At 40.3% G+C, this 24,785-nt stretch overlaps 1 protein-coding gene across 3 annotated transcripts in view; it reads right to left on the bottom strand.

The window, feature by feature from the left end:
• MACROD2 (mono-ADP ribosylhydrolase 2) overlaps positions 1–24,785 on the bottom strand; it is a 1,146,647-nt gene that overhangs the window by 933,767 nt on the left and 188,095 nt on the right. For all 3 annotated transcript variants that reach the window (XM_066609514.1, XM_066609523.1, XM_066609505.1), the window contains exon 4: positions 11,371–11,400. In XM_066609514.1, coding sequence (XP_066465611.1) covers positions 11,371–11,400 — 30 coding nt within the window. The remainder of the gene's footprint in view (positions 1–11,370; positions 11,401–24,785) is intronic.

Consider the following 24,785-nt stretch of genomic DNA (forward strand, 5'->3'; position numbering starts at 1 on the left):
CCCACCACTGATTTGCCAGAACCAGGGTTCCAGGAAGGCTGCTGCTGCATAGTCAGCACCACTCGCTGTTTCTGGCAGCGGCGCAGTCACATGCTATAAACAGTAACGTTTTACAACACCATAAGTACAACACGCTGCCAGAATGCAAGTTCTGACAGTGCAGTCCAATAATAGGATTGGACTTAGGATTTCAATGTGAAAAGTTTAAAGTTAGGCTTTAATTCCAACTTCACATACACACTGATGGGATCTGAACTGACTGGGATACCTTTAAGAGAGAATTTGGTGGTGTAGCAAGCAGGTGGTGGTCCACCCTGGGTGCCAGGCCACAAGGGAATGCCAAGTGAGACCCACCCAAGATGGCAGAAGAAGTTGGGAGAAGCAGCAGCTCTGAAGTGACTTGGCCAAGTCAGCTGAACTTGTCGGAGCAGAGCTAGCTAAGTCACTTTGCAGCTGCTGCTGCCGCCACCACTGAAGAGAGGGTTGTCTCTGACCTATCCTCATCACCTCCTACCCCCAGCTTTTCTTGAAAGTAAGTTGTACAGGGAGCCTTTCCAGGAACAGCTCCAAGAATCCTCTCCAGTCAGCCAGTTTTCAAGAAGCAGTGGGTGAAGGAGAGGGGGCAGTGGTGGTCCTCTTCCCAACAATTCTCTGTAAGGGTAGCCACCAGGAACAGGACTGTAGCAGCTACTATCAACTACTCCAGCTATGTCGCTATGCTCTCTGGCGGCAGCAGCACTGGACAAGGAGGTAAGCCACCCCACTCTCTTTCTTGCTCACCTTGGTAATGGCACCGAGCAAAGGACACTACTTTCATCACCACTCCAAGACGTTTACTTGAAGCAGCCGGTTCATCCAGCCTCACAAGTGGGGTAACCCTGTGTGTGTGGGCGGGCAGGCGGGTGGGTGCGTTCATCCAGTGTTGGCAGATTCACTGCGTATTAATCTTCATTTAGTGTCACTGGGTTCCCTTCTAACACTTTCATAGGAACAATTCAAACAAGACGTGCACATCTTAACTGTATATTTGTCTCCTTGATTTTAGTGGAATTTCTTCTCCATGCATTTATTTGTGTTCAATTTCTAACTTAGACACTCCTGGAAAAGTCTCAGAATCTACAGCTGAATGGTGATCCTACTAATAATCAATACCATCTTTCTTTAACCATCAGTTCATCCTTGACTATAACCTCATATTTTCAACTTTGACTGTCAAAAAGCCAAGCATGCATGCACCTGTAGCTGCTCATCATCTTTGCTTCTCTCTTCCTTTACCCCTTGCTTCTTCTTCTCCAATATTTTTAATTCTTTAGATCTCATTTTAATCCAAGCTCCACAGCTAAGAAAATGTCTAATTCTGATTATTCTAGGCAATTCAGTAACTCTAGGTTGTAACCTAGAGCAACTGTTCAGGTAAATCACTACAACCCTTTCACCATGAGTTCATCAGCAGAGATATTTCAATTAATTGAAACTGTTAAGCGCTCAATTTTGTTTTGATTGCTACATGAAAAATGAAGTCTTAGAAATCCGAGTTCTGAATAGAAATAATCTTAGCAGTCACACTGAGTGCCAATGTAATTACTGAATGTGGAAAACAACAATTGCACCCTATAAAAAATTTAAGTAGACTTGTAATAACAAATGGGAAACTAGCAATATGTCAAGGCTTTAGCATTCAATAAAAGACACAAAACGTTCGGTTTTAGTGCACCCAGTGAAACTGATATGAAAAGAACAGCTTGTAACTTGCTACACTAAGAAGAAAATTTGTTCCAGAGCGCACAGCTCCTGGAGAAAACAAAAACCTAAAAGGTTCAAAACTGCTAAACACGTTGCTGAAGTGGTTTCAGTGAAGTCTTCCCCATAAGCTTGTCTCCCTTCAACTCCAACATCCACTTTACAAGAACATTTGACATTGCAGTAAGTTGTACTGAGACATGATCAAGCATTTGTCATAGAAAGAGGCTTTTTTGGGAAGTAGCCTTTGTGGGGGAGAAAAAGACCCAGAAGTTACCCCCTCGGAAAAACTGCTTCAAATTTAGTGTTCAAAAGCTTGGTGACTTCTTGTGCTTTCATAGAAAACCACTTGAAACTTCAGTGCTTCCTGTCCAATTGGTACAAAATTTTCAGGTATTCTATTACTCCCTTAAGGCACTATGTCTGGATGGTGGGAGAATCAAATATATAGGGCAGGAGCTTAATGTTTTATAGGCAGGGCACAATTGGTACAAGCTTGCCATTGTTTTAAAAAAGAAATAACCAATTTGTCACTGAAACCAATTTTGAAGATGGGTAAAGTGAATCTATTGTTCCAAATTGAGAAGGGCCACAGGGCAAACACAGCTGGAGTAAAAGTCAGTTTATTAACTAAAGTTTTGACATTGCTTTCCATTCACACTTTGGAAAGGCTTAAAGAACTCTGGACTGATGTGATAGGTTTTAGGAGTAGGTGTAGACGACGTGATAATTCTGTACACAAATGCAAACAGACATGCCACAAGTAGACTCTAGCACTCCCCGTGGGCTGAAATCCAGGGAGGGGGACAATAGGTGCTGATTAAAGGGAGGTAAAGCAGCCTCAGCGCCCAGGAAATGAAAAGGCAGTTATGCTAATCATAAAATGAACTTACAAGACTTAGGGCACAATCCTAACCAGGTCTACTCCGAAGTAAATCCTATTTTGTTCAATGGGGCTTCCTCTCAGGAAAGTGTGGTTAGGATTGCAGCCTGTATGTATAGACTCAGCAAGCTCCCTCCCCCCTTCCTATTGTAAGGTCATTATACAAACACTTTTTCTGGGGAAACAGTGCTCCACAAAACCTTACGATACAAGCAAGTAATTGCAAAATACTTCATCACAATGCCATATTTTGCAGTCTGTCCGCCTGAGGACCTGAATGTGCATTAGTTGGTATTTCTTCTTCAGCTTATGGTAACATGACCGTTGGGACATACTCAATAAATGTCATGAACAGGTATGAAGAGGAATGCAGACCAAACCAATATGGTATATGTCAGGCACACTGAACATGCTATATTTGCATAGCTAATTCAAACACTTTCTATGTACTGCTATCTTTTGTGAGCTCCGTTAAAAACCACATATCTCAATCATTAAACATCAGTTCTCAAGGGCAAAGGTAGCTGACATTATTGAATATGAAATCTGCACTCTGATTAATTGCTCACTGTATTCTACATGCTAATAAGTAATTTGAACAATGAAACTATGCTTGCAATTTTAAGTAATAATGAATCTGAGCTGTCATCAGGAAAGTTCTCAGCAAACTTCTTCCAAATTCTGTACACAAATGCAATCAGTAAGCTATTGTGAGTAAGCATATTTTTTAGGAAAAAAAATAAAGGAAAGCTTTTAATGCACTTATTTTTCTCATACTATGATATATGATTAATTCCCATACTATCAGGATATGTATTTGCTGTGGTGAAGGAGACCGGAGCAGACAGAGGGTAAAAAAAAAAAAGCCCCTCTGTCCCAGGTGGTAGTGCAATCCTGGAATCATTTTGCTGCCACCCCCCTGCAAAGACTTATTGCACAAGTCTGTACGGCAAAGATTCTCAAATGTGAGTTTAAGAACCACTGCATTAAGAGGATTAAAAAAAAAAATAGAGGCGCAGTTGAAGACAATTACAACTTAACATTTTATATTGTAGCATTCCTGTCTTTTCTTTCTCTTGTGTTGTTAGCAGCCACAGCAGTTCTCATGGATGAAGGCAAATAAAGAATGAAAATTCTAACCTAACTCATGTACCAGCACATCTTGGAAAGAGATACCACTTCTAGAAACTGAAGGGAGGGAAATGCACATGCAGTAGCCTTCATTAAGTACAGCTACAAAGCACCAAGCGGTGGTAGTACAAGACAAATCCATGCATTACCCGAAAAAAGGAAAAAGAACACTGCCTCTTCACTACAATCAAAGACAAAGAAGTCAAACTGCACTATTCTGGTCTTTATTGGTTTCATTATAGCAAGGAAGTATGACAAGAATCTTATCCAGCGCATGAGGTAAATTGCAAAAACAACAGAACTCTCATATTCTGTGAAGGGAGTACATCAGTAGTAGCTGATCATGTAATCCAACTAAAGTGAAGGATTTATTTCAATGGGCAATCCAAATATGTGCTGAGCAGACTCTGATAGTAATTGACAGAACTGCAGCTCTGAACATCAAATGGATTGCAGGTGAAGCAGACATGTTGTTGCCAGCATTGCTTCCTCTCACACATACACACGGGGTAGACCAATTTGCACAAATACATGTCCAAGTGAAACATCTGCTTCTGAGAAGAATGTGTTCTGCTTCATGTGAGCAATTAGTTGTACAAATGAGAAAAAGGACAGAGTGCCTAAACTGGCTCGGAGGGCCCAACCCTATCCAACTTTCCAGCAACAATGCAGCCGCAATGCATCCCCAAATTAAGGGAACAAACATTCCCTTACATTGAGGAGGCCTTCATGACTGCCCCACCACCACAGGATGCAATGTGCACCCCATTGGTTGCATCCCAGTTGGAAAGCTGGATAGGATTGGGTCCTAAGTTTGAGGGATATGAAGGCTGCATTTCCAGACATTTTTGAGTTATCGTGCTTTGTTACAAGACTATATGAGAAAGCCTGGGGGATGGGCCTCTTCAGAACCTAGTGATAAGAAGAGACTACATTTCCACTCTGTCAGACATGTATTACAGGGATTTCTGACAAAAATGTAAGTATAATTTGCTGCACAGTTCATGGGCCTTGCCCTTGGGGGAAATCTTCAGTTATCTATTTTGTCCTCAGGCAGATTATAAAGCTTATCAAAGGGCCCCTGGCAGATGTCTGATTCTTTCTATGACAGACTGACAAACTTTAGCAGACATGCTGGTTACAAGAAGAAAAAAAATGTGTTTTTTTGTGCATGTGCAGGTCAAATATTTTTTGCAACCATTTCATCAGTTGTAGCAGTCTGTATATACAAACAGAAGTGAACCTTCTGGGGAAAAAATGCACTGAAGTGATACTGAAAGCATCACTGATGCACATAATAAAATAATCAAGAACACATAAGTGAAAAAATAATGTACTGTGAAAAAGGATAGTGTACAAAAGCTCTCATTAAGGCAACATTACAATGACTTTTAAATGACAATTAATACAGCTACCAATACGACTCAGATCTGGAGACTGCTAAAACATACAAGTAGAACATTACTAACTGAGCAAAGAGACACCTGTTTATGTAGCTGTCGCATGTAGGCAGGACAGAGCAAATATCTCAATTCACTCCAGCATAACATCCCTCCCAGTTGCTGTTGCCAATGTCTCTTTTGTACCATTTTTAAGGTGTTTTAAGTGTGAGCCTCTTTAAGATGGGAACCATCTTCTCCTTTTTGCAATGTAAACTGAAAACTATTTGAAAACTTATTTGAGTTGCTGAAAAGTGGTAGATAAATATTGTAAATACTACTACTAGAGTACCTCTACATTCATAAAGGTCCATGGTAGAACTTAGACTATTTCATATTTTGATAAAATACTGTTTGTTTTCATTTTTGGGGTGCTGCTTCTTGAGGGACAACCTCCCCTGTAGGTAGCAAAATTAATGCTTTGTTCTGACACATTACACAAAATGTTCCATCTTCTGTGTAAATATGAACATGACAGGGCTTGACACTTTTTTAGTTACTTTACATGACATCACAATTTTTAAGTATTCCACTGTTGAAAGTTCTGCATGAGTGAAAGAGCTCTTTCAAATCTATATAGGAGTTTCTAAGGAAATGCTTCAAAATTGTATGTATGGCTCCAGATGCCACAGCACCAAAAAGCAGTTATTAAGCAATTGCTTCCAAGTATTGTTATTGCTACAATAATAGCTGTCATCCAGATGCATAGCCTCCATAATGCTGGTCTGTCTTAAAGTGGGTAGGGCTACTGAAGCTGTGTGTGAAACTCTACCACTGCTATTAGTGTTAGCCTGGGACAAGTACCTGGCATACATGCATCTTCAACACCAGCACAGGGTGAAAAGTGAGGGGGAAGAGGAGCAGCACGAGCAAGTGAAATGGGAAACAGGCAACTACATTCCTTAGTAGTTAATGTCAAGAGTTTGTATATAGACTACATAAAATGGCCATATCAGATCTGCACCTTAGGCATGGCACACACACACAAAAATAACCCACAGCTTCAAAAAGTACATAATCCTGTAAATCCATCACAAAAAGGAGTGTCAGGAATATAAAAGATGGAATCATGTTAAATATGGGCTTGTTCACATATGCATGTATATGACGATGCCTCATCACTGGATTATCTGAGACAATGACTTGCAGACTAATGTGAGAGCAGACCAAATAAATACATTACACTGATATGAAACTTATTTCTATGATATTTGATCTGCAGTGGGCTCTTTTACACATGCCAGCTACTTTTCAACAGTGCAGATATCAAATGCTGAACTCGTGAATTGATCCAGAGAATGTACAATGTCTTGTGTTTAGAACCAGCCGTGCTGTGGCTTCCCTGAAGAAGCTGAAAATGTCGCCAGTGATTTCAGTCAAACCTAACACACACGGAGTGGTTTTCAAAGTCAAACAAATCTTATTTTCACAGCAATGTTTTCATCGCCCTTATTTCATGGAAAGAGGGCACCATCAAGGCAGCTAGCCTTATATCAGACTTTATGTGACAGTCCCTTAAGGATATGAGCCACACATTTTATTTAAATTTTAACTTTCTGCCAAGTAGTCAAGTGCACAGAGGCGACTTCATACTCTTTTCTTAGTACACATCATTATGAAACCATACTATTATCCAATGTGATTTCAAATGCATCATTTATTTTGCTATCAGTCTGAGGACATGTGTTACATTCCAAACCAACTGCTATGAATACTGTAGCCATTGTTATCTTGTGCTCAAGATGTTAAAGATGTTATGTGACATAAGATGTATTTATTATACCCCTTTTATGTATTTGAGGGTGAATTCCATCCTCAGCACACCTAGGTGCATGCTCCAGCATTTCTAATTGTGTATTGCCTAATAGGGCAATATATTAGCAACACTATGTCACCATATAAGACAAGTTTTCAGGGGCATATTTTCATTGATATACTGTTAAAAGACATGAAGAAACAGAAGCTGTAGATACAAGCAGAAAAACACAGTTGGTGGAGGGAAAAATGGACACGTTGGTCAGAGTCAAATGAAGATACCAAATCCGGATCCATCCAAGATGGAGTTACAGAACTGGTGGTTGCTATCTAGGCTCGGGCTTTACAACAGATGTGTGTAAAATTTTCTGAAATGGCCACCACAACTGACCTTAGACATAAGAATTCAGAGTGCAGGTTTCTCATAGGAAGTCTTAAAAAGCTCAGCTCCCTGTCCATGCCTCTTTGACCCCTTTTTTGATCTTAGGGATACATACTTACTGTAAGGATACATCCTCCAAAAAGAAGAAGCAGAAGAGAAACTTTGAGCAGAGATATTGCTGTCAAAGGAGAGCAAGGATCACCCTTGTCTACAACTGCCATTTCTTTCTCATTCAAACAACGTTCAAAGGGCCATGGCAAGCACACCCACGCAGTGCAGTGATAACTATTTTTTAAAGAACTGCTAAGAAAAGAGCTCAACACAATAGCAAGAATACTAAACAACCCAGGTGAAACCCCTACTCCACCATTTTAAGCAAAATTAACACACAAATTGGGGCAAGTTAAAAGCAAACAAATGTGATTTTTTAAATGATTACTTGATGCACTGGTAAGCTACATCCACCAGGACCCAAAACATTAAGAGTTACAAAGTGCTAAATCACGTTCACATCACAGAATGCCATCTTCATCTGAGCAAACAGAGAACCCTCAGTAGCTTGCTAATGTGATGCTAGCTAATCTGTAAAAAAATCTAAGAAATTTAGTACTCCTCAGATATCACTGTGGACAAATAGGCCACAATCTAACCCAGAATTCAGCACATTTTAGTTGATTAAAATCAGTGGGTTGTGTGCTTAAATCTGTGTTAGATTGTGGGCAAAGTAAGTGAAAAGGATGCAAACAATTTTACAAAAATGCAAAAGGCATATAGGACACAATCATGTCAAAATTCATCACTTTTGAATATCGCTAACCTCACTGAAAGATAACATACGTGCTTAAATATCTCCCATTTAAATCAACAGGACTTCAAAGTGGTCAGCTCTGGCAGGATTGTGCCCATATATTGTTTATGTTCTTAGAAAAGACAAAGGTCACTGCTGTCTCTTTTCCAAGAAAGCATGGCTAGGAAAAAAAATCTTGCTCTACTGTTTCTGGTTTCTAAATGGGAAAAATGGCAAGAGTACATTGAGGGGGAAAACGAAATTGCTACTGAGCTGAGAATGTGTGACAAGAAGCTTCACTGTCAATATGAAGTGGAAATGATAAGCATTTATAGGTAATGACTGAAGTGCTCTTTAACAAGATGAAAGTATTAAGTATCTATGCAAATCCAATTCAGCTCTCTGTGGAATAAAATGCAACTCATCTCACAGGGAAAATGAGGACTAATCTCACTATTTCCTCAAAGTCAGGAAAGAGTGTTTTAAAATGTTAGATATACCTAAATACATCTATCTTATAATATTACATAACTATTTTGAGTTTCATGATGTTTCAATTAAATTTTTAATTACATTTTGCTTGTCCCTTATCAGTTCTGGTACACACTCAAGATGCGAGTGACAACACAGCAGTACATCAGATCAGAAACTGAAGCATCAAGTGTGAGAGATAAATGGGAGGTATCTTACAAAACAAGGGTATAGTAAAGCTTCGTAAAATCTGTCATGTAAAACAACCAGTTCCAAGCACTGCATCTCTCTCTCACACACACACATTCTGAACTGTCATGCTCAAAACATGCCAAAGAGCGTGATGAGGGGAAGTGGAAACAAGAGATCACTACCTCTTCCCATCACCTCTTAGGACCCAGCTTTGGAAAACTAGTGGAGAAGTGAAAGGTATGAACTTGCACTTCGCCCACTTGCCCCCTAGTCAACAATTGCTTCCCACCACCTCCTTCCTAGGACATCTCCAGGATTGTGACGCTAGGAAGTGATGCATTTGGCACTACATTAATCAAACACAACAAAAAATTGTATGCAGAAATAAATACACCTGTGCCTTTATTTTTTTTCATTTGCAATGGTGCTATGACAAATCCTTCTGAATACCCAGCACACGCTGACCCAAAATGGTGTCTCTTCAACACTGCCAAACATAGCAAGGCAATGCCTTAGATCAATCCTACTCTCAGAGCATCCATCAGCCTAGAGTTTTTAACTGAGAGTTTTCTTTCCCATTTGAAGAAGCACACTGCGATCCAAGCTCCATTCTTGTTTATTCTAACAAGAAAAGAAGCTTTGCAAATGTGAAAACTGTTATTCTCTACTTCACTGGTTACATTTCCAGCAGAAGCTCTCTCCCTCTCCCCCACCTTTTCTGAATAAGCAAAATGAGCAACAGAATAGTCAGATTCAAGCAAAACATTACAGAAAAATAAAAGGGTTGAGAAACTCAATTACTGGAATCAGTTTTCAATGACCTGAAGGAGCAGGTCCGCAGCTTAGGGGTGATCCAGGATCTGCAGCTGCTCCTGGATTCCCAGGTGGCGGCTGTGGCCAGGGGGGCCTTTGCTCAGCTTCAGCTGATTCGCCAGCTGCGACCGTGCCCGAGTCATTCAAACCTGGCCAGAGTGACCCATGCCCTAGTGACATCCAGTTTAGACTACTGCAACATGCTCTACATGGGGCTGCCTCAGAAGAAGGTCCAGAAACTACAATTAGTGCAGAACGCGGCTGCCCATGTGGTCACTGGGGCTCGTCTGTTCGACTCAGTCGGGCCACTGCTCCGGCAGCTACACTGACTGCCAGTTCGTTTCCAGGTTGAATTCAAAGTGCTAGTTTTAACTTCTAAAGCCCTATATGGCTCAGATCCAGGGTATTTGAGGGACCACCTTCTTCCATACAATCCGACCCGTCCTCTCAGGTCATCAGAGGGGGCCCTTCTGACTGTGCCGCCACCAGTGGAGGTGAGGGGGATGGCAGCAAGAAAGAGGGCCTTCTTGGTGGTGACTCCCAGTCTGTGGAATTCCCTCCCCCTGGAACCAAGAACAGCTCCCTCTTTAGAGTACTTTCGGCGGGGGCTTAAGACCTAAAGGCTTAAGAAGCCTTTTAATGCTGACACAAGGGAGTATGTTTTTTTAATTTTAATTTTGGATTCCAAGTTTTATTGTGTTTTATTGTTTTTAAATGTTTTATTTTTATACATATTCATAAATTTTATGTTTTTATATGATTTCTTTTGTAAGCCGCCTTGAGTGCCCTTAACAGAAAGGCAGGATATAAATTTATAAATAAATAAACAAATTTTCAAATATATCCACACACAAAAGCAGCAGCTATTAGACAAGGAGTCTTCACATTCCTGCATTCCAGCACCTGGAACCATTTTTACAAATACAAATGTTTCCTCCAGTTCATAAACCTGGGGGAAGGCGGGCACATTGCAATGATGGTAGAATTATGGCAGAACAGGATTATAGCAAGTTTAAATCTATGGGCCAGCTCAGACAATAATAATAATACTCAGCATTTGAACAGTGCTTTCTGAGTATGAAAGCACTTCATACATTACCTGGATGAAATCCTTACAACAATCCTGTCATTGTCTCCACATTGTAGCTGGGGAGCCAAGAGGGCATGTTCTGCAAGGTCACTTGACTGAGTTCATAGCAGAGGCAAAATCCAAATCTGAATCCCAACTCATTTTCTTCGTTTCTTCTGCACGAGTCCATGGTGATTTGTTGGATTGGGAACACAATCTGAACGCACATGAACCAGCATGCTAGCTCCTCCCCACTCCATTTCTCAGCTCTGACACTGAGTTGGGGTATTTAAATCCTGGTTAGGAAAAACAGCAGCTCTGCAGCTCATGTGAATGCAGAGCTCAGAGCCTTAGCCATGTTTAGACGATAAATGAAGTTGTTTTACCTAACCAGGATTAAAATGCTACACTAGTGAAAGAGGGAAGGAAGAGGAGAGATTGCATGGAATTTCAGGCCTTATTCTCAACTGCAGCATTAACTGAACAAGTCTTCAAAGTGAATTTTGAGTGGATCAGACAGTAAACAGCCTCTGCCCAGCAGGACAGAAATTACCTGAATTGTAAAATTTTATTTATTGCAATTTAGAATTGACAGCATGTACTCAAAGTGACCCATGTTAAAAATTCTGACTATATAGCTTTATTTTTAAACAACAGAGTTTGGGTTTGTTTTTGTGCAATGTTTAGGTGAAAAAAAGTCAAACTTACCACCACCGCCTCCAAGGAGACTTGAATTGGCTATGGAAAAAGCAAAGAGAAGCAATGATTACATTTCCAAATTTCAACTTTCATGTGAAGTTTTAAAAAAAGTTTTGCAGTAATACAAAGAAGAATACATTACAATTCTAAGGCAGCCCATTCATCTGTATAAGTAAAGCTATTATGCATTCCAATGTTTAATCTATGGATTTTAAAAGACTTATGGACACAATACGTAGAACATTTTCCAACACGGCTGAAATTAAAGCGATGTACAAAACCACACATTTATCTGGAAATGAACTTTGAAGGCTTATTCTATCAAGACCCTTAAGAATTACCAAGAATTTATTTTGAATGTCATCTGTGTATACTATTTGGACAGCATGATGCAAATGCAAAACAAAATATCTTTATGCGACTGAATTATTTAGAAAGCCACAAAATATAAACATGAAAAAGCCTCTGTATTGGCTGCCAGAAAAATCTGTTACATTATGCATATTAGAGATAATTAACCACTGGTATCCCAAAACACATCCTCCTAACAAGTTTTACTATACATTTTATAACCCTAGCATTGTTACCTGCCTCAGGTAATAACAATTGTTGGTACAAGGGAAAATATTCCTCCCCAGGGAGCAAAAGGGAAAATCCTTCATTGAGGTTTACACAATTCCTATTCATATGAAGAAAGCAGATACACAGAGGTGCTTCTCTTGCTCTCATAACACTATGAACTGGGGGAAGCCCCATGAGGAAAAAAGGGGGGTTTCTAAATTTCTAACCAGCTCATTTCTAACCAACTCCCATAAAATATAATACAAAGAAATATTGTAATAATGATACTGACTCGCAATAAGCCTAATGAAGATTGCTTCTTTATTGAAATTAAGCATGTAGAGTACACACGCATGAACAGACACACATGAACATCCATGCAAACAAAATACACAATACCACCACAGCATATTCCAAAACATGACTTATCTATCAAGGTATTACTTTCACTTCAGTATCATCAATCAATAGTTGTCTAACCAGCACAACAACAACAAAAACAGTGAACGTGGAAAATACTAAATCTTAAAAATGTCATCTAAAGCCATCATTCTGACAATGCTGAATTTTTCCCTTCAGTTTATGTCAGTTTTTGGTCATTTCAGTTCCAACAATAGGCTTTGAAATGCTCAGAAGACCTTTCTCAATGGGAAGGGGTAATCCATAAGATGTGTGTATCCATCAGGCCACCTAAACAGACACAAAGCATGATTAAGTGATTCATACATGCTCATGTATGTGCAGCAGAAGTCTCTGGGGCCTGGACTCAGACCCCTCGCTCTCAAAAAGGGGAGGGGGCAGTGACATAAAGGATAGGAAAGATCAAGGGCTATTCCAGAAAGTAACCATCTTGCCAGATATTCTGACAGACGGACAGGCACAGATACCAGCAATACTGCTATTGCCTGTATGTAAGGAGATAGCCCATTTCAAGAACCCTCTACAGTGCTGGAGGGACCCTTCCACTACTGCAACACATCCTAGGGCAATAGGAGGCTCTTCAGTTCCACCAAAGTCTGCAGAATGGCACAGACCACTTAAGCTCAAGCTTTTTATTTCAGGGGGCTGAAATATTTGTTAGCTGTCTGCTCAGTCAAAGCCAGAGACAAAGCTAACAAGTTTGGTTTAAGGAAAGTTGCAGGCAGCTGAGTCAGCAGAATTACACTGCACCTGTGCCTGCCACACCCTAGTTAGCTAAGCAGACTCTGATTGGATGCTCAGACTACTTAAACCTCAGTCTTCAGCTCCACCAGTGCAGTAGGTGAACACTGTGATATTGCTGCTGGAGACTTTGATGATTGTCTATCTGTGTATGTATATGTTGTTACTGACCTTGGACTGACTGTGTTTTGTGGATACTGATTTGGATAAGGTACTGTTGAACTACTTTACTCTATGTGTATGACCTGGACCAGGGGTGCTCAATAGGTGGATCGTGATCTACTGGTAGATCGCGAGGCAAAATGAGTAGATTGCAGAGCCCTGTCTCTCCAAACTGTTAATATGTCAGTTTTGTCTAGTGACTAGACAAAACTGACATATTTAGCTAAACTGATACTCTAGCTGCTCTTCAGGCATGCAGCAACAAAACTGACTAGACTCCAGCAGGGGCTCCATACATTAAAGGGGGTGTCTGTCAGATGCTTCCTTCCCCCCTGGTAGATCTCCGGGCCTTGCTGGGTTTCAAAGTAGCTCTCGAGCCAAAAAAGTGTGAGCACCCCTGACCTGGACTGTTTTGACTACTCTGTGTAACCCCTTGCTCAAATATACAACAGCAAATTCAAAGACTCTGCTGTGTATGCTGTTTTTGTGCACCCTGCTCTACACTGGGACACACCCAAGGTTCCTATTCAAACCTTAACAATATTAATCCTACTGTGAGACTAACAAGTGGCTCCAGACTATAGCTGGACAACATTCCAAGCTCTCTGCTTCTTCGTATGTTTTCTATCAAGTCTAACCCTGTAACTAGTCCCAGAGTAGTGACAATTGTCCTGCGCTTAACCAGACCACCCCTGCAAAATACTCACTTTGGCTTCTCTTTGCTCACCCTGGTATTCACTGGAACTTTAGAACAGGAAGAAACACAGGCTTTTCTCACACCGGCTTCTACAAGCAAAAGCTCGTCACATACAGTACACCTCTTGCTAATTCTTTACTATCAGCTACTCTATGTGCAATCAGTACTGTATTTTAATTTTGGTTCATTTTGAACTTCAGGTTGCTGTTCAGTTATATGGAACTGTCTGGAAAGGTGGAGAAGTATAGCAAGCAGAAATAATACATTCAGAATTATTTTTATGGATAATTTTGCCCACTAAGTAATTCAATTCAAAGTCTCTGTACAAAGCCATTTTCAAAATAGGAGCACACATACTATAGCCAACTTTATATTCACAGGTAACTTTTCACATCACATCTCTGGATCCATGGAAAGTGAAACTTAGTGTATGAACATGTAATTTTCTTACAGAAAAATGTATTTTTATCTGCCATTTTTATAGGCAGTTTACTACAAAATATTATATTTCTGCAGTGTATCTGGAGATAATATGTTTGTGACACTATAAACAATTTAAATGAACATCATTGATTCCTTTCTCTAAACACCAGGCATTTAACTACTTTTAAAATGCTAATATTTTCAGGATTATCTTTTTCAGCAGGCATTAATGGATTTGGTAAACAAAATTGATATGTCATGCAAGTAAACATCTGTTACTGTAATAAAGTAGGCTTTAACATTTAATTTACCTTGTATTGATCTGAGCAGCACATAAAAACATTTTGTTTATACAGTTCAGTTGCAAATTTCCTCCTCTAAACATCTTTGCATCAATTGGTGAAAGAAGTAAAGTTTTATAAAGAACACATTCCTTATTTCATCAATAAAACAGCAAAGAAGATGACAGCTGGTGAACACAATGTCAGCAATTTACAATACAGGCAGTTACATTTCCTCTAACAAGTTTCAAAAGATATCTTTACCCATCATTGGTACTTTGATCTGTTCACTCACTCACACCTCTAAGACAAATCAAAAACAAGACAGTACAGTTCAAAACAAGCCATTCTTTGTGCTGTGCAGCAAAATACAAAAGACCACTGCTGGAATTGAATACAGTTCACTTGATTTAATAACTTTTAACAAATATGCCTGATAAACATGACAGTACATATTCAGCTTCAATCCTGGTATCTCCAGTTATAAGGAAGTCTGGTAACAGAGGTTAATAAGTTCACTACCCAAAACTTGATTATTCTTGGAAAAGATGTCATTGTCAGTCAGATTAAGCAATAGTAGGCTAGACAGTAGTCATCTATGACAATGTAAGGGAAATTCACAAAGAAAAGCCAGGCAATGCTTTATTTAGAAGCAACTAGAAAATATAAAATTGCAAGCTTTCAGGTTCTACAGAACTCTTCAACAGGTAGACTGTAAGCACAAGGAATGGGGGGGGGGGGTGTCACACTGCACGAACATCAACAGCCTGCAGTTCATAAGATCTAAAGACAAAGTTTCAGGTTTACTGCAGATTTGAGGCTCTGAAAGGTGTACAAAGTAAAACACAATCAGTTTTGAGTTCTACAGAACTCTTGATCAAATCAGATGATTAGATGGATAGGTTCTTACAATTTCATCATTATATATAATTTATAACTACTATTATTTTACACAAATCTACTACAGCTACTGATTATGCTTACATTTGCAGATAGTGCTGTGTCTCAAATATGCTGAGATTTGTTTCAATTTATACTGGAAAGTTTAAAACATTATATGTCAAAAGACTCTAACAAAATACATATTCCCAAACATGAATCCATTTTGCAATTCAGATATTAAAATGTTACATTTTGCAGAATTAATTTTCTGTGGAGCTGTGCCTGACTTGCATTTCAGAAAGACTCGGAGTCAAGTCAAACTGACTCTTAAAAAGGCTCAGAATGAGTCGTGACAGCTGCCTGTTATGACTCGATTACAACTCAAATCAAGGAGTGAAGACTCAGGACTTAGAGATGCGACTGAGTGATATTAAAAAATCCACTTGCTTGCTAAAGATAAATTTACATGCTGGCTCCATACCACCTGTTGCTAATCTTTACCTATTTAAGTTTATGATATCCTACATCTACTTCCTCCAGCTTCTCTATGGCACATCACCTAACAAACATTCCACCCAAATAACCAACTAAACAATGAGTGGTCAAATGCCATGTGGCCATGGCCCAAGAAAGAAATAAGCATATTTTTTGTTGTTGTTATTCAGTTGTTGTGTCTGACTCTTCATGACTCCATGGACCTCAGCACGCCAGGCCCCCCTGTCAACTACTGTCCAAATTCATGCTCATTGCCTCCATGACACTATCTAAGCATGACATTCTCTGCCGTCCCCTTCTCCTTTTGCCTTCAATTTTTCCCAGCATCAGGGTCTTTTCTAAAGAGTCTTCCCTTCTCATAAGTTGAACAAAGTATTTAAGCTTCAGTATCTGTCCTTCCAATGAACAGTCAGGGTTGATTTCTTGTAGGATTGACTGATATGATCTCCTTGCAGTCCAGGGGAGTTTCAAAAGTCTTCACCAACACCATAATTCAAAAGCATCTGTTCTTCAGCACTGAGCCCTCCTTTTGGTCCAGCTCTCACAGCCATAATAAGCATATACACAATGCCTTTCCCTCACTGCTGAATAAACCAGTGCTAAACCTCTCACACCCCAACATCTGGGATTAAGGACATAAGTGTTCCAAGTCAGGTGACATGATGTGTAGATATGAGTGAGCCAGATTTTGTAAATTAAGCAGAGTTGAAAAATCTAATTATGTCCACTGTGTGAATACCAATGCTTTTTTAAAGGTTTCTCTAAGGTTTCTAAAGTCATTCTGTCCCAGGAGTTGCTTTCGAAATTCAACTACCTTTGGAAACGCATCATAGGCATCCATCGTATAGACTTGAGCTCCCAAAAAGGGGAAACTGGGAACACTCATCTGTACACTCATGATTTAGAAGAGCTAAACAGAAGCTGAGCTTAGGAATTACAATTAAGTCATCAGTTTTAGACACTGACTAAGTACTGAACATTGATTAATCATGTACATGCACAAATGATAGCACACACACAGACAACAACTCATGCTGACTCTCTGATGAGTCTCCCCATATTGTCAGCAATTTTGTGAGAGTTCTCATTAACAAACTTTCTATTGTTCAAAAGTGCTTCAAGGCTTTTTGCGATGACCAAAGTGTTATAAACTTTGGCTTGTGCCCAAAACTAAGAATTAATACTGATATATCCTCATATTGATATACGACGAAATGACAGCAAGATACATGTCACTGTTCACTAAATTTTGCTTTATTAATAAACACATATATATGCTTCAAGCAAGATGAGAAAGTCTACTTGTGTAGACAATGTCCAAACAATATCATTTATTTTCATTTGAGACTTACCCATAGCATTTTTTGCACTCCAAAAGGTAAAAAGAGATGGACGATACTTAGAATAGCTAAAACTTGGCAGCCTCCTTCCTATGTGCTTTATTTAACAGCCTGACACAAAAGGTAAAATGCTGGACTAGGCATCAACTTACTTACAGTAAAAGGACCAAAGAGAGCTAAGTACCCCCACTTTGAAAAGATTCCATTTAGAAAAGGATTTTTTTTTAAAGCAGCACATTGCTGAACCACTGTTCCCAACTCCAGCTTCACTAACAGTCTAGAGTGACCGCAACATGAACATCACCACCAGCCTCACCTCTCCTCTCACAGCCCACAGCCTAATCCTACCTGTGTGGCAATGCAGTGGTGCCAAAGCAGCATCCACTGTACACTGCAGAGGAGTTTTAGCATGTTGAGGAACATATGTTCCCTTACCCTTGGGTAAGCCCCAGTAACTGTCATGGGTCAACTTGGACATAATCCAGCGATATTGCTGGCACAGGTCCGTATTGACTTGTGAAGGCAGATCGCACCATGGAAGAGGGGTTAGGATTTGGTAAGTGTTGCTGCTGCGGAACTCTACCCCCTCCTGGCCTTCATCTGACCTCCTCCCTGCCCCATCTCCTCCTCATTCCACCCACCCTCATCCTTCCCCACCCCCTGTGCATCCATACCTGCACCAACAGGCATCTTTGGTTTCTTGAAACATGGACCTGGGTGTTTGCCATCTGCAGTGGTAGCCAGGCCACACTCATTAACATAGTCATGTTTGCGACTGCTGTAAAGCATGTTAAACTGGTGGTATGCATGTTCTGTCAGCATAACATGCCCATAGAATTGGGCCATCACTCTGAAAATGATCTTTACACAGCTTAGCAGAGTCATACAGAATGAACATGTAGTGCTAATACATGGACTAAGAGCAGCACATTCCACCCATGCCACCATACCATGCCATATAGTACCATTCCATGCCATTATATTTAATCTTGCAGGTCAACATGAAAGCAATGATCACAGGATCTGGCTTCAAACTTGCCATGCAGCACAATCCTACCAAGCACTGGAACAGGCAGGCCAGGAGGCCTGCACTGTATCCAGTGCAAGATAGGGGCCCAAGTCTGAGAAGAGCAGAGTGGCTTGCAGTCGCTCTGAGCCGCTCAGGGAATGGGGTTGGGATCTGGCATAACAGCCGGGTCCCAGCCCTGCCTCCCACTCTCTGCCAGCCCGCCCTCTCCCCACCCCGGAATGCCTCCATCCCACCTCCTCCCCACACACTCTTGCATCGGCCAACGCAACCATCCCTGCCCAAGTCAGCGCTGAGGCTGGATCCAGCCTCCCCAAGCTGGCACGTGTCCTTGCACTGGCCCAGCTGACTCTTGAGGAGGCTCAAACATGCTTTATGGCAGGTTTGTGACCCTCTGGTGCAAGGGACTTTGGCCAGCCCAAGGCACACTCAGGACTGCGCGCTTAGTCTTCTACAGAAAAATTAATGAGATCTGCTTTAATTGTAAATAGTGAAAAAAGAACTCACCTTCCGAAGCAACATATAGCACGGCTACTTGCTTGATTAAGGCCAAACTACACATTATGTTATGTTTTTTTGAAACCTAAATAGTAGTTATGAGAGAGGGAGGAGGCAATCAGGGAAACAAATCCCACCAAAGCTACTATAAGCCCCCAAATAGAAGTTTCTATTAGCACCAACAGTAACTTTCCTCCAGGGGCTAATATCAGCTTGGGAAGGGGGCATATTTGCTGGGACTATGGTGCGAGAAGAAAGAATTAAATGTACCCCTTCCTTGGCATTACAACCCCAATAACTTCTCCTTGTAGCTACTTTTACCTTTCAAAAAAGTGAAAGGCAGAATCTAACAGTGCACTTAACAAAACGTAGTTTAATGCCCAGTCTATGCTTCTGGTTTTATGGATCATCATGTAATGCTGTTTCTAGTTTCTGGCAAATTGATCTAGATTGTATAATTGTCTATGGCAGAGGTTCCCAAACTTGGTGGGTTGCAACCCACCAGCCAGGGAACCCATATCTCTGCCTCCTTAAGGGATGGGGAGAAGTGAAGGTAGCGACAAGATTACCATGATCATGCAATTACCAGGGAAGAAATGGGTTTTTTAAAAGAAATCGTTCCAGGACAGTGCTAGCCTCCCAGGGGATGTGGGGAGCCTGTGGATGTCTCTACAAGGATCCCCAAGTCTCAGAATGTCTAAAAATAGTGATTGGGACCCACTTCCAATTTGCAATCATGAAACCGGAAGTGGGTCCCAATCACTATTTTTAGATATTCTGAGGCTTGAGGAGCCCTGTGATAGCATCTGTGGGCTCACTGTACCTACCCACTCCCACGAGGCCAGAACTGCCCCTGGAAAGTTTTTTAAAAAAACCTTTTGTTTCTGGCAGTAGCACAAACCTGGCAACCTTTGCCCCTCCCCTGCAAAAACTTACAGGGTTCCCAACCTCTAAGGAGAAATTTGGGAACCACTGGTCTATGGAAATTGGGTAGTGAATAGACTATTTGTTACATATCTATCCTGCTTCCCCTTCAGGTTTGAGAGTTGGCATCCTTCAGTCTCAGAAGACTATGGTATCACGCTCTGAATAGTGGTTCTGGAACAGAGTGTCCTCTCCAGTGCACGAAGCCTGGGTAAAGTAGATATGGAGGATAGACTGTTACCCATGCAGCAAATCCCCCCTTGCCACATCACTGAAATGGTTCAATGGAAAGGCAGAAGCCAATACGGTTGGTTTTAGCGGCGTCACAGGAGTTGCCAGAACGTGACTGTGTTCAGCCTCAGGGACTCTGGCTCCAGATTTTGCCTCGAGGTTGACTCCTGAAACCTATTCCAAAACTGGATGTAGCCACAAGGCAGTGGAGGTTTGGGATCAGAGTTTTCCTTCTCTCAGATGAGCTGCCTTCCCAGGCTACGAGTCCCATCTACCTGGTGGCTGTTTAGTCGCCTCTTACGACAAGTACAGCCAAACTGATGGCCTATTCTTATCCCCAGCCCCCAGAGGTTCTGCAAAATGCCCAGACCACCACAATCCATGTAAGAATGCTTGCAATATTTGTCAGAACAAAGATGTTTACTTTTAAGGAAAATGTATCAAATTTAACAGATCTAGTCGAGAAATACATACCCTTTGCCACATTTTGGATTAGGATTGTCAGAGAGGAACACTGGGAGAAATTTCACGAAGTCTTCACCCTGTGGTCTCCGTTTTCCTTCCTGAGTCAGTGGCTGGCAACGCACGCAGGATAGGTCACCAACTGAGTCAACATTTTATGTATAGTTAAGACCTTTTTCTACATTGTAAACCTTCAGGTTTACCATGACGTAAACTGTGTTTCCACATAATCTCCCATACAAATACTGGATAGATCCAAATATGCTCAATTTCAAAGCTCAGGAACCTCCTACAGCAAATCAGCAATCACATCATCCACCTTTCAGGGTCTCTGGCAAGCTGCAGCACATTCTCCCTCCTGTTGTCATGGTTCTGCTGAGACTTTGTCTGGAGATCCCAAAAAGGGTCTTCTGTGACAGCAGGTTTTAATAGTTAATTACACAAATTAATAGAGAACCCAAGTATGAATTTCTGTATAGTGCCTTGACAGATCCAGTTAATAAAGTTCTCACTAGTCTTAATACTGCATCCATTGCAAATGTTACACTATGTAATCCATCAGAAATTTTTCAGTGCTCTGCAGTTCACCTATTGGTCAACCTATTTTACAGTCTAAAGCCTAGACAATGCCTCGCATACTAGCATGTTCTCAAAAGAATAAGGGAGAAGAGGGAAAGGAGGAGATTTCGTGCTGACATGGAAAACTAAAGAGAAAGCACAGAATGCCAGAGAAGGGAAATTAACAGAAGTGGAGGTGGGGAAGGAGTAACGACTCCACTTGTCAAACTGATGTAGGGTTATCTAGCACTGCATAAATATTTTAAACTTGCATCATCAAGAAAATGCAGATGGAAAGGTAGAGACATACATGGAAAGAACAGCACTCATCAAAAGCAACAGACATGAAAACTAGATACAGTTACAATCACCAGCTTCGGCATAACCTCATACTTTGCTAGTACGTACATGTAAATACCAAGGTTTTTGACTGATACTGTAATCCAATTTCTTGGATGTAATTGAGAGAAAGTTAAACTGTCTAAAATGTGGTAACCAAATCTAAACACATGAGTAATAGTTTGGCCTAACAATGCGTTGAACACTACAGCCTGAATAAAACCAGAAACTCTGGTGACTAATGATGCTAGTGGGAATGGAGCCATGCAGCTTTCTGAGGTTTGAAGCTACTGTGGTTGCTTCTAAGAGTGAAAAATGACTGAAACGGAAAAAAAGAATAATGTAGTCATACCAACCACTAAACCAAGTGTACTTTCAAAGTTGACACAGATCTAAGATTTTCTGCTCTGTCCACCCTACAAAATATTCAGCGCGATAGTGTCAACCCAGAATGTCAGTTCTTTCTTTTGTTTGAACGTTGTTAATGTCAGGCAAGTATTAAAACCCCTTACATCCTTTTCTAAAGTTTAAAAGAAGGATTTAACATAATGAGTACAGTTTTGTTGTATCTAGTTAAAAAAAGAAAAAACAAAAAGGGTCTCTTTTCAAGTTTTTTTCCAGCTAGATAAAAGGAAAAAACTCTGAACTAGTTTCTAACATTTGAAAGGTTAGTCAAATGAGGACAACATGACAAAAAGAAAAAATGGGTATAAATAATCAAAGGTAACTGATATGTAAAGGCAGTATACATCAAAGCTTTTCTATATTACAGTGAATTCTATATAATAGATTATGGCTATCAGAAGGACAATCCATTACTCTATTCTTAATGGCAGAACGTAATAATTGCACAGAGAATAATCTCACATATACACAACACATAAGCAGTAAGCATCATTTATCAGGGACACATCCTTTGCAAGCACTTTTAACATGCAGGAATTGTGAAAGATATTGATTTTCATTAAGCACCCAACAAACAGGACCAGTATTTAACGTTCTCTGGACGCTTCCTCCAGTTACTCAGAAGACAGCCTAAAATCACTAAAATCATCTTTATGTACTAATGGAAAATAAGTCTAACGTTTTTCAGACAAAAGCTCAGTGAGTGCACATAAGATAGTCCAAGAGCACCATAATCAGAGTACTTATATATTTGGTAAGGAAACTGATTATATTTTAAAGTCCCTTCTTTGAAAGAGCTCAGAGTGGCCTATGTTTCTCCTAACCCTTTTTTCACAACAAAATTTTTTTGAAGTCATGAATAAAAGAGAAGTGTGTGTGGGGGGGGGGGGGACCTGTGATATAAGGTGAGTGATTGTGGATGGCCCAAGGTCACCCAGTGGCTGATGGGATGACAGTGGACAATCTAAAAGAAAGGTATGAATAAGATATAATCATAATCATAATCTCTGATTATTTTTAAAGTATATAAATCAACTAAAATTGCATTTGAATATAACACATCAGAAGATACCTAAACATCAGAAATACCTTTGAAATAAAATAAGTAATTTAGAAATTATGGAGGAGCAATTGCCTATACTATACTAAAAACTGATCTTGTACCATCATCATCTTACAAGCATTGTTCTTCAGTCTTTAAAGTGTCTGCTTGAAAAGCAGGGAGATGAGTTGTCATGCTCTTGCTGGTCTATGACAATCTATTTTCTACCACAATTATATACCTGTCATCTAAATATGAAACTAACAGACAACAAACCGACCAGTCAGCATGCCACTTAATGCTTCATCTATTCTAGCCATTTTTGAAACTTTAGATACCACAGAAAGAGCGACATGGAGCCCATGAAGATTATTTTTGCTGTTACCCCATTCTCCTTTCAAGAGTCCATAAAACTGAAAGAATCTTTCAAAAGCTTTGAAGATAAAAGAAACCACAAGCAATCAAACAGATGAAAGTGTATAGATTCACTGGAAAGGAGGAAAAAACCAGGCAGCAATCGTCAAGGTAGAAACACTTGTAACAGCAAAGTTTTTTGATTATGTAGGACAGAGATTTTATCTACAGGGCTGTTTTTCATCTTTTCAGATTGTTGGCGATTTGTTCATAAGATGTTTCACTGAATTTGCCACTGAAGCAATATTGTAAATAAATAGTAAAGCAGAAACATACTACTAAAAAAGTTTCTCAGGCATAGCCACATAGCTTATCAAGGGCTGGTTTGCTCCACCAATTCCTATGGGATAGGGGTGAGGTTTTGGCATCACCTGCAGCCATACCTGAAGATCTTTGGTTTCTGAGCACTTCAGCAAATTTTTGTGCACCTTCACTCTTGTCAGTATTCCTTTCAGCATTGAATTATAGAATTGTACCACTAGCCCTTACACTGGCTCCCTGAACATGATTGCTCTCCCCATGTGTGCATGCTACATATGTTTGAAAAAGTGCTGCTGGTATCAGGAGGAATGTGGGGAGAAGGAAGGCGTGGAAGCAAGTCAAATGACCAGAAGAGAAAAGCCCACAACCTACCAGAGTACAGGGAACCATGGATCCATATCATAAATGCTTCCCCTTCTCCCAGAACTGTGATTCTAGTTGGATTCCAGGAAGAGGAAAATTCATTTCCATCATTTTTATTTGCAAGGTAACACAATACCTACTACTGTCTAGCAGCAGGAGCAAAGTCACAAATAGAGACAATTATGTACTTGATACCTAGCACACAGTAGATTACACCTGCAGAATAATGTAAGCAGCAGTAGGTTTCCATGCATTTTTCACCTATGTTGAGCAAACGGTTTATCATGGGTCATAAATACATGATAAACCCTTTGCTCAACATAGGCAAAAAAATACATGGAAACCTACTGCTACTTACACCTATAATTTGAGAAATTTTTGCCAATAAATCAAGTGTAAATCATCTCCTTGCCTTATCTGTGGGTCACTCTGCAGTGAGGGCTGTTCAGGCAGTCAGGAGAAGCCAAGAGGGCAGTACAGAAATAATTAAGGGCTATTAGTCTCCATGGCAACCAAAGCATTAGTCTCTGCAAGCTGCAGCCACAGTTAACCCTTTCACTCCTTCCTCTTAAGAGAAAAGTGTGCCATGGCTCAACACTTTCATTTAAATCAAGCAACCCTCATTCTCTTTGGCAGGATCACACCCGACCCTTCTGCACCCTCCTTCCATTTTGCAAAGCTTTGGCAGAGGTCTGGTTTTTTTAAACACTAGGATGTAATCCACATTTCAATCTGAAATAAAGTCTCAGGCAACGATTCAGTGCACTATTACTTAAGAATAACACCCAAGGAAATCAATGGGTCTACTTCTGAGTAAATCCAGTTGCAACTATGTGTAGTTGTGCTTGCTCTCACAATCCTTGTTGCTTGTCTCTCTGCTGTGAATTGAATTGCACAC

Source organism: Tiliqua scincoides, chromosome 1, assembly GCF_035046505.1.
Source record: "Tiliqua scincoides isolate rTilSci1 chromosome 1, rTilSci1.hap2, whole genome shotgun sequence".
Lineage (NCBI taxonomy): Eukaryota > Metazoa > Chordata > Lepidosauria > Squamata > Scincidae > Tiliqua > Tiliqua scincoides.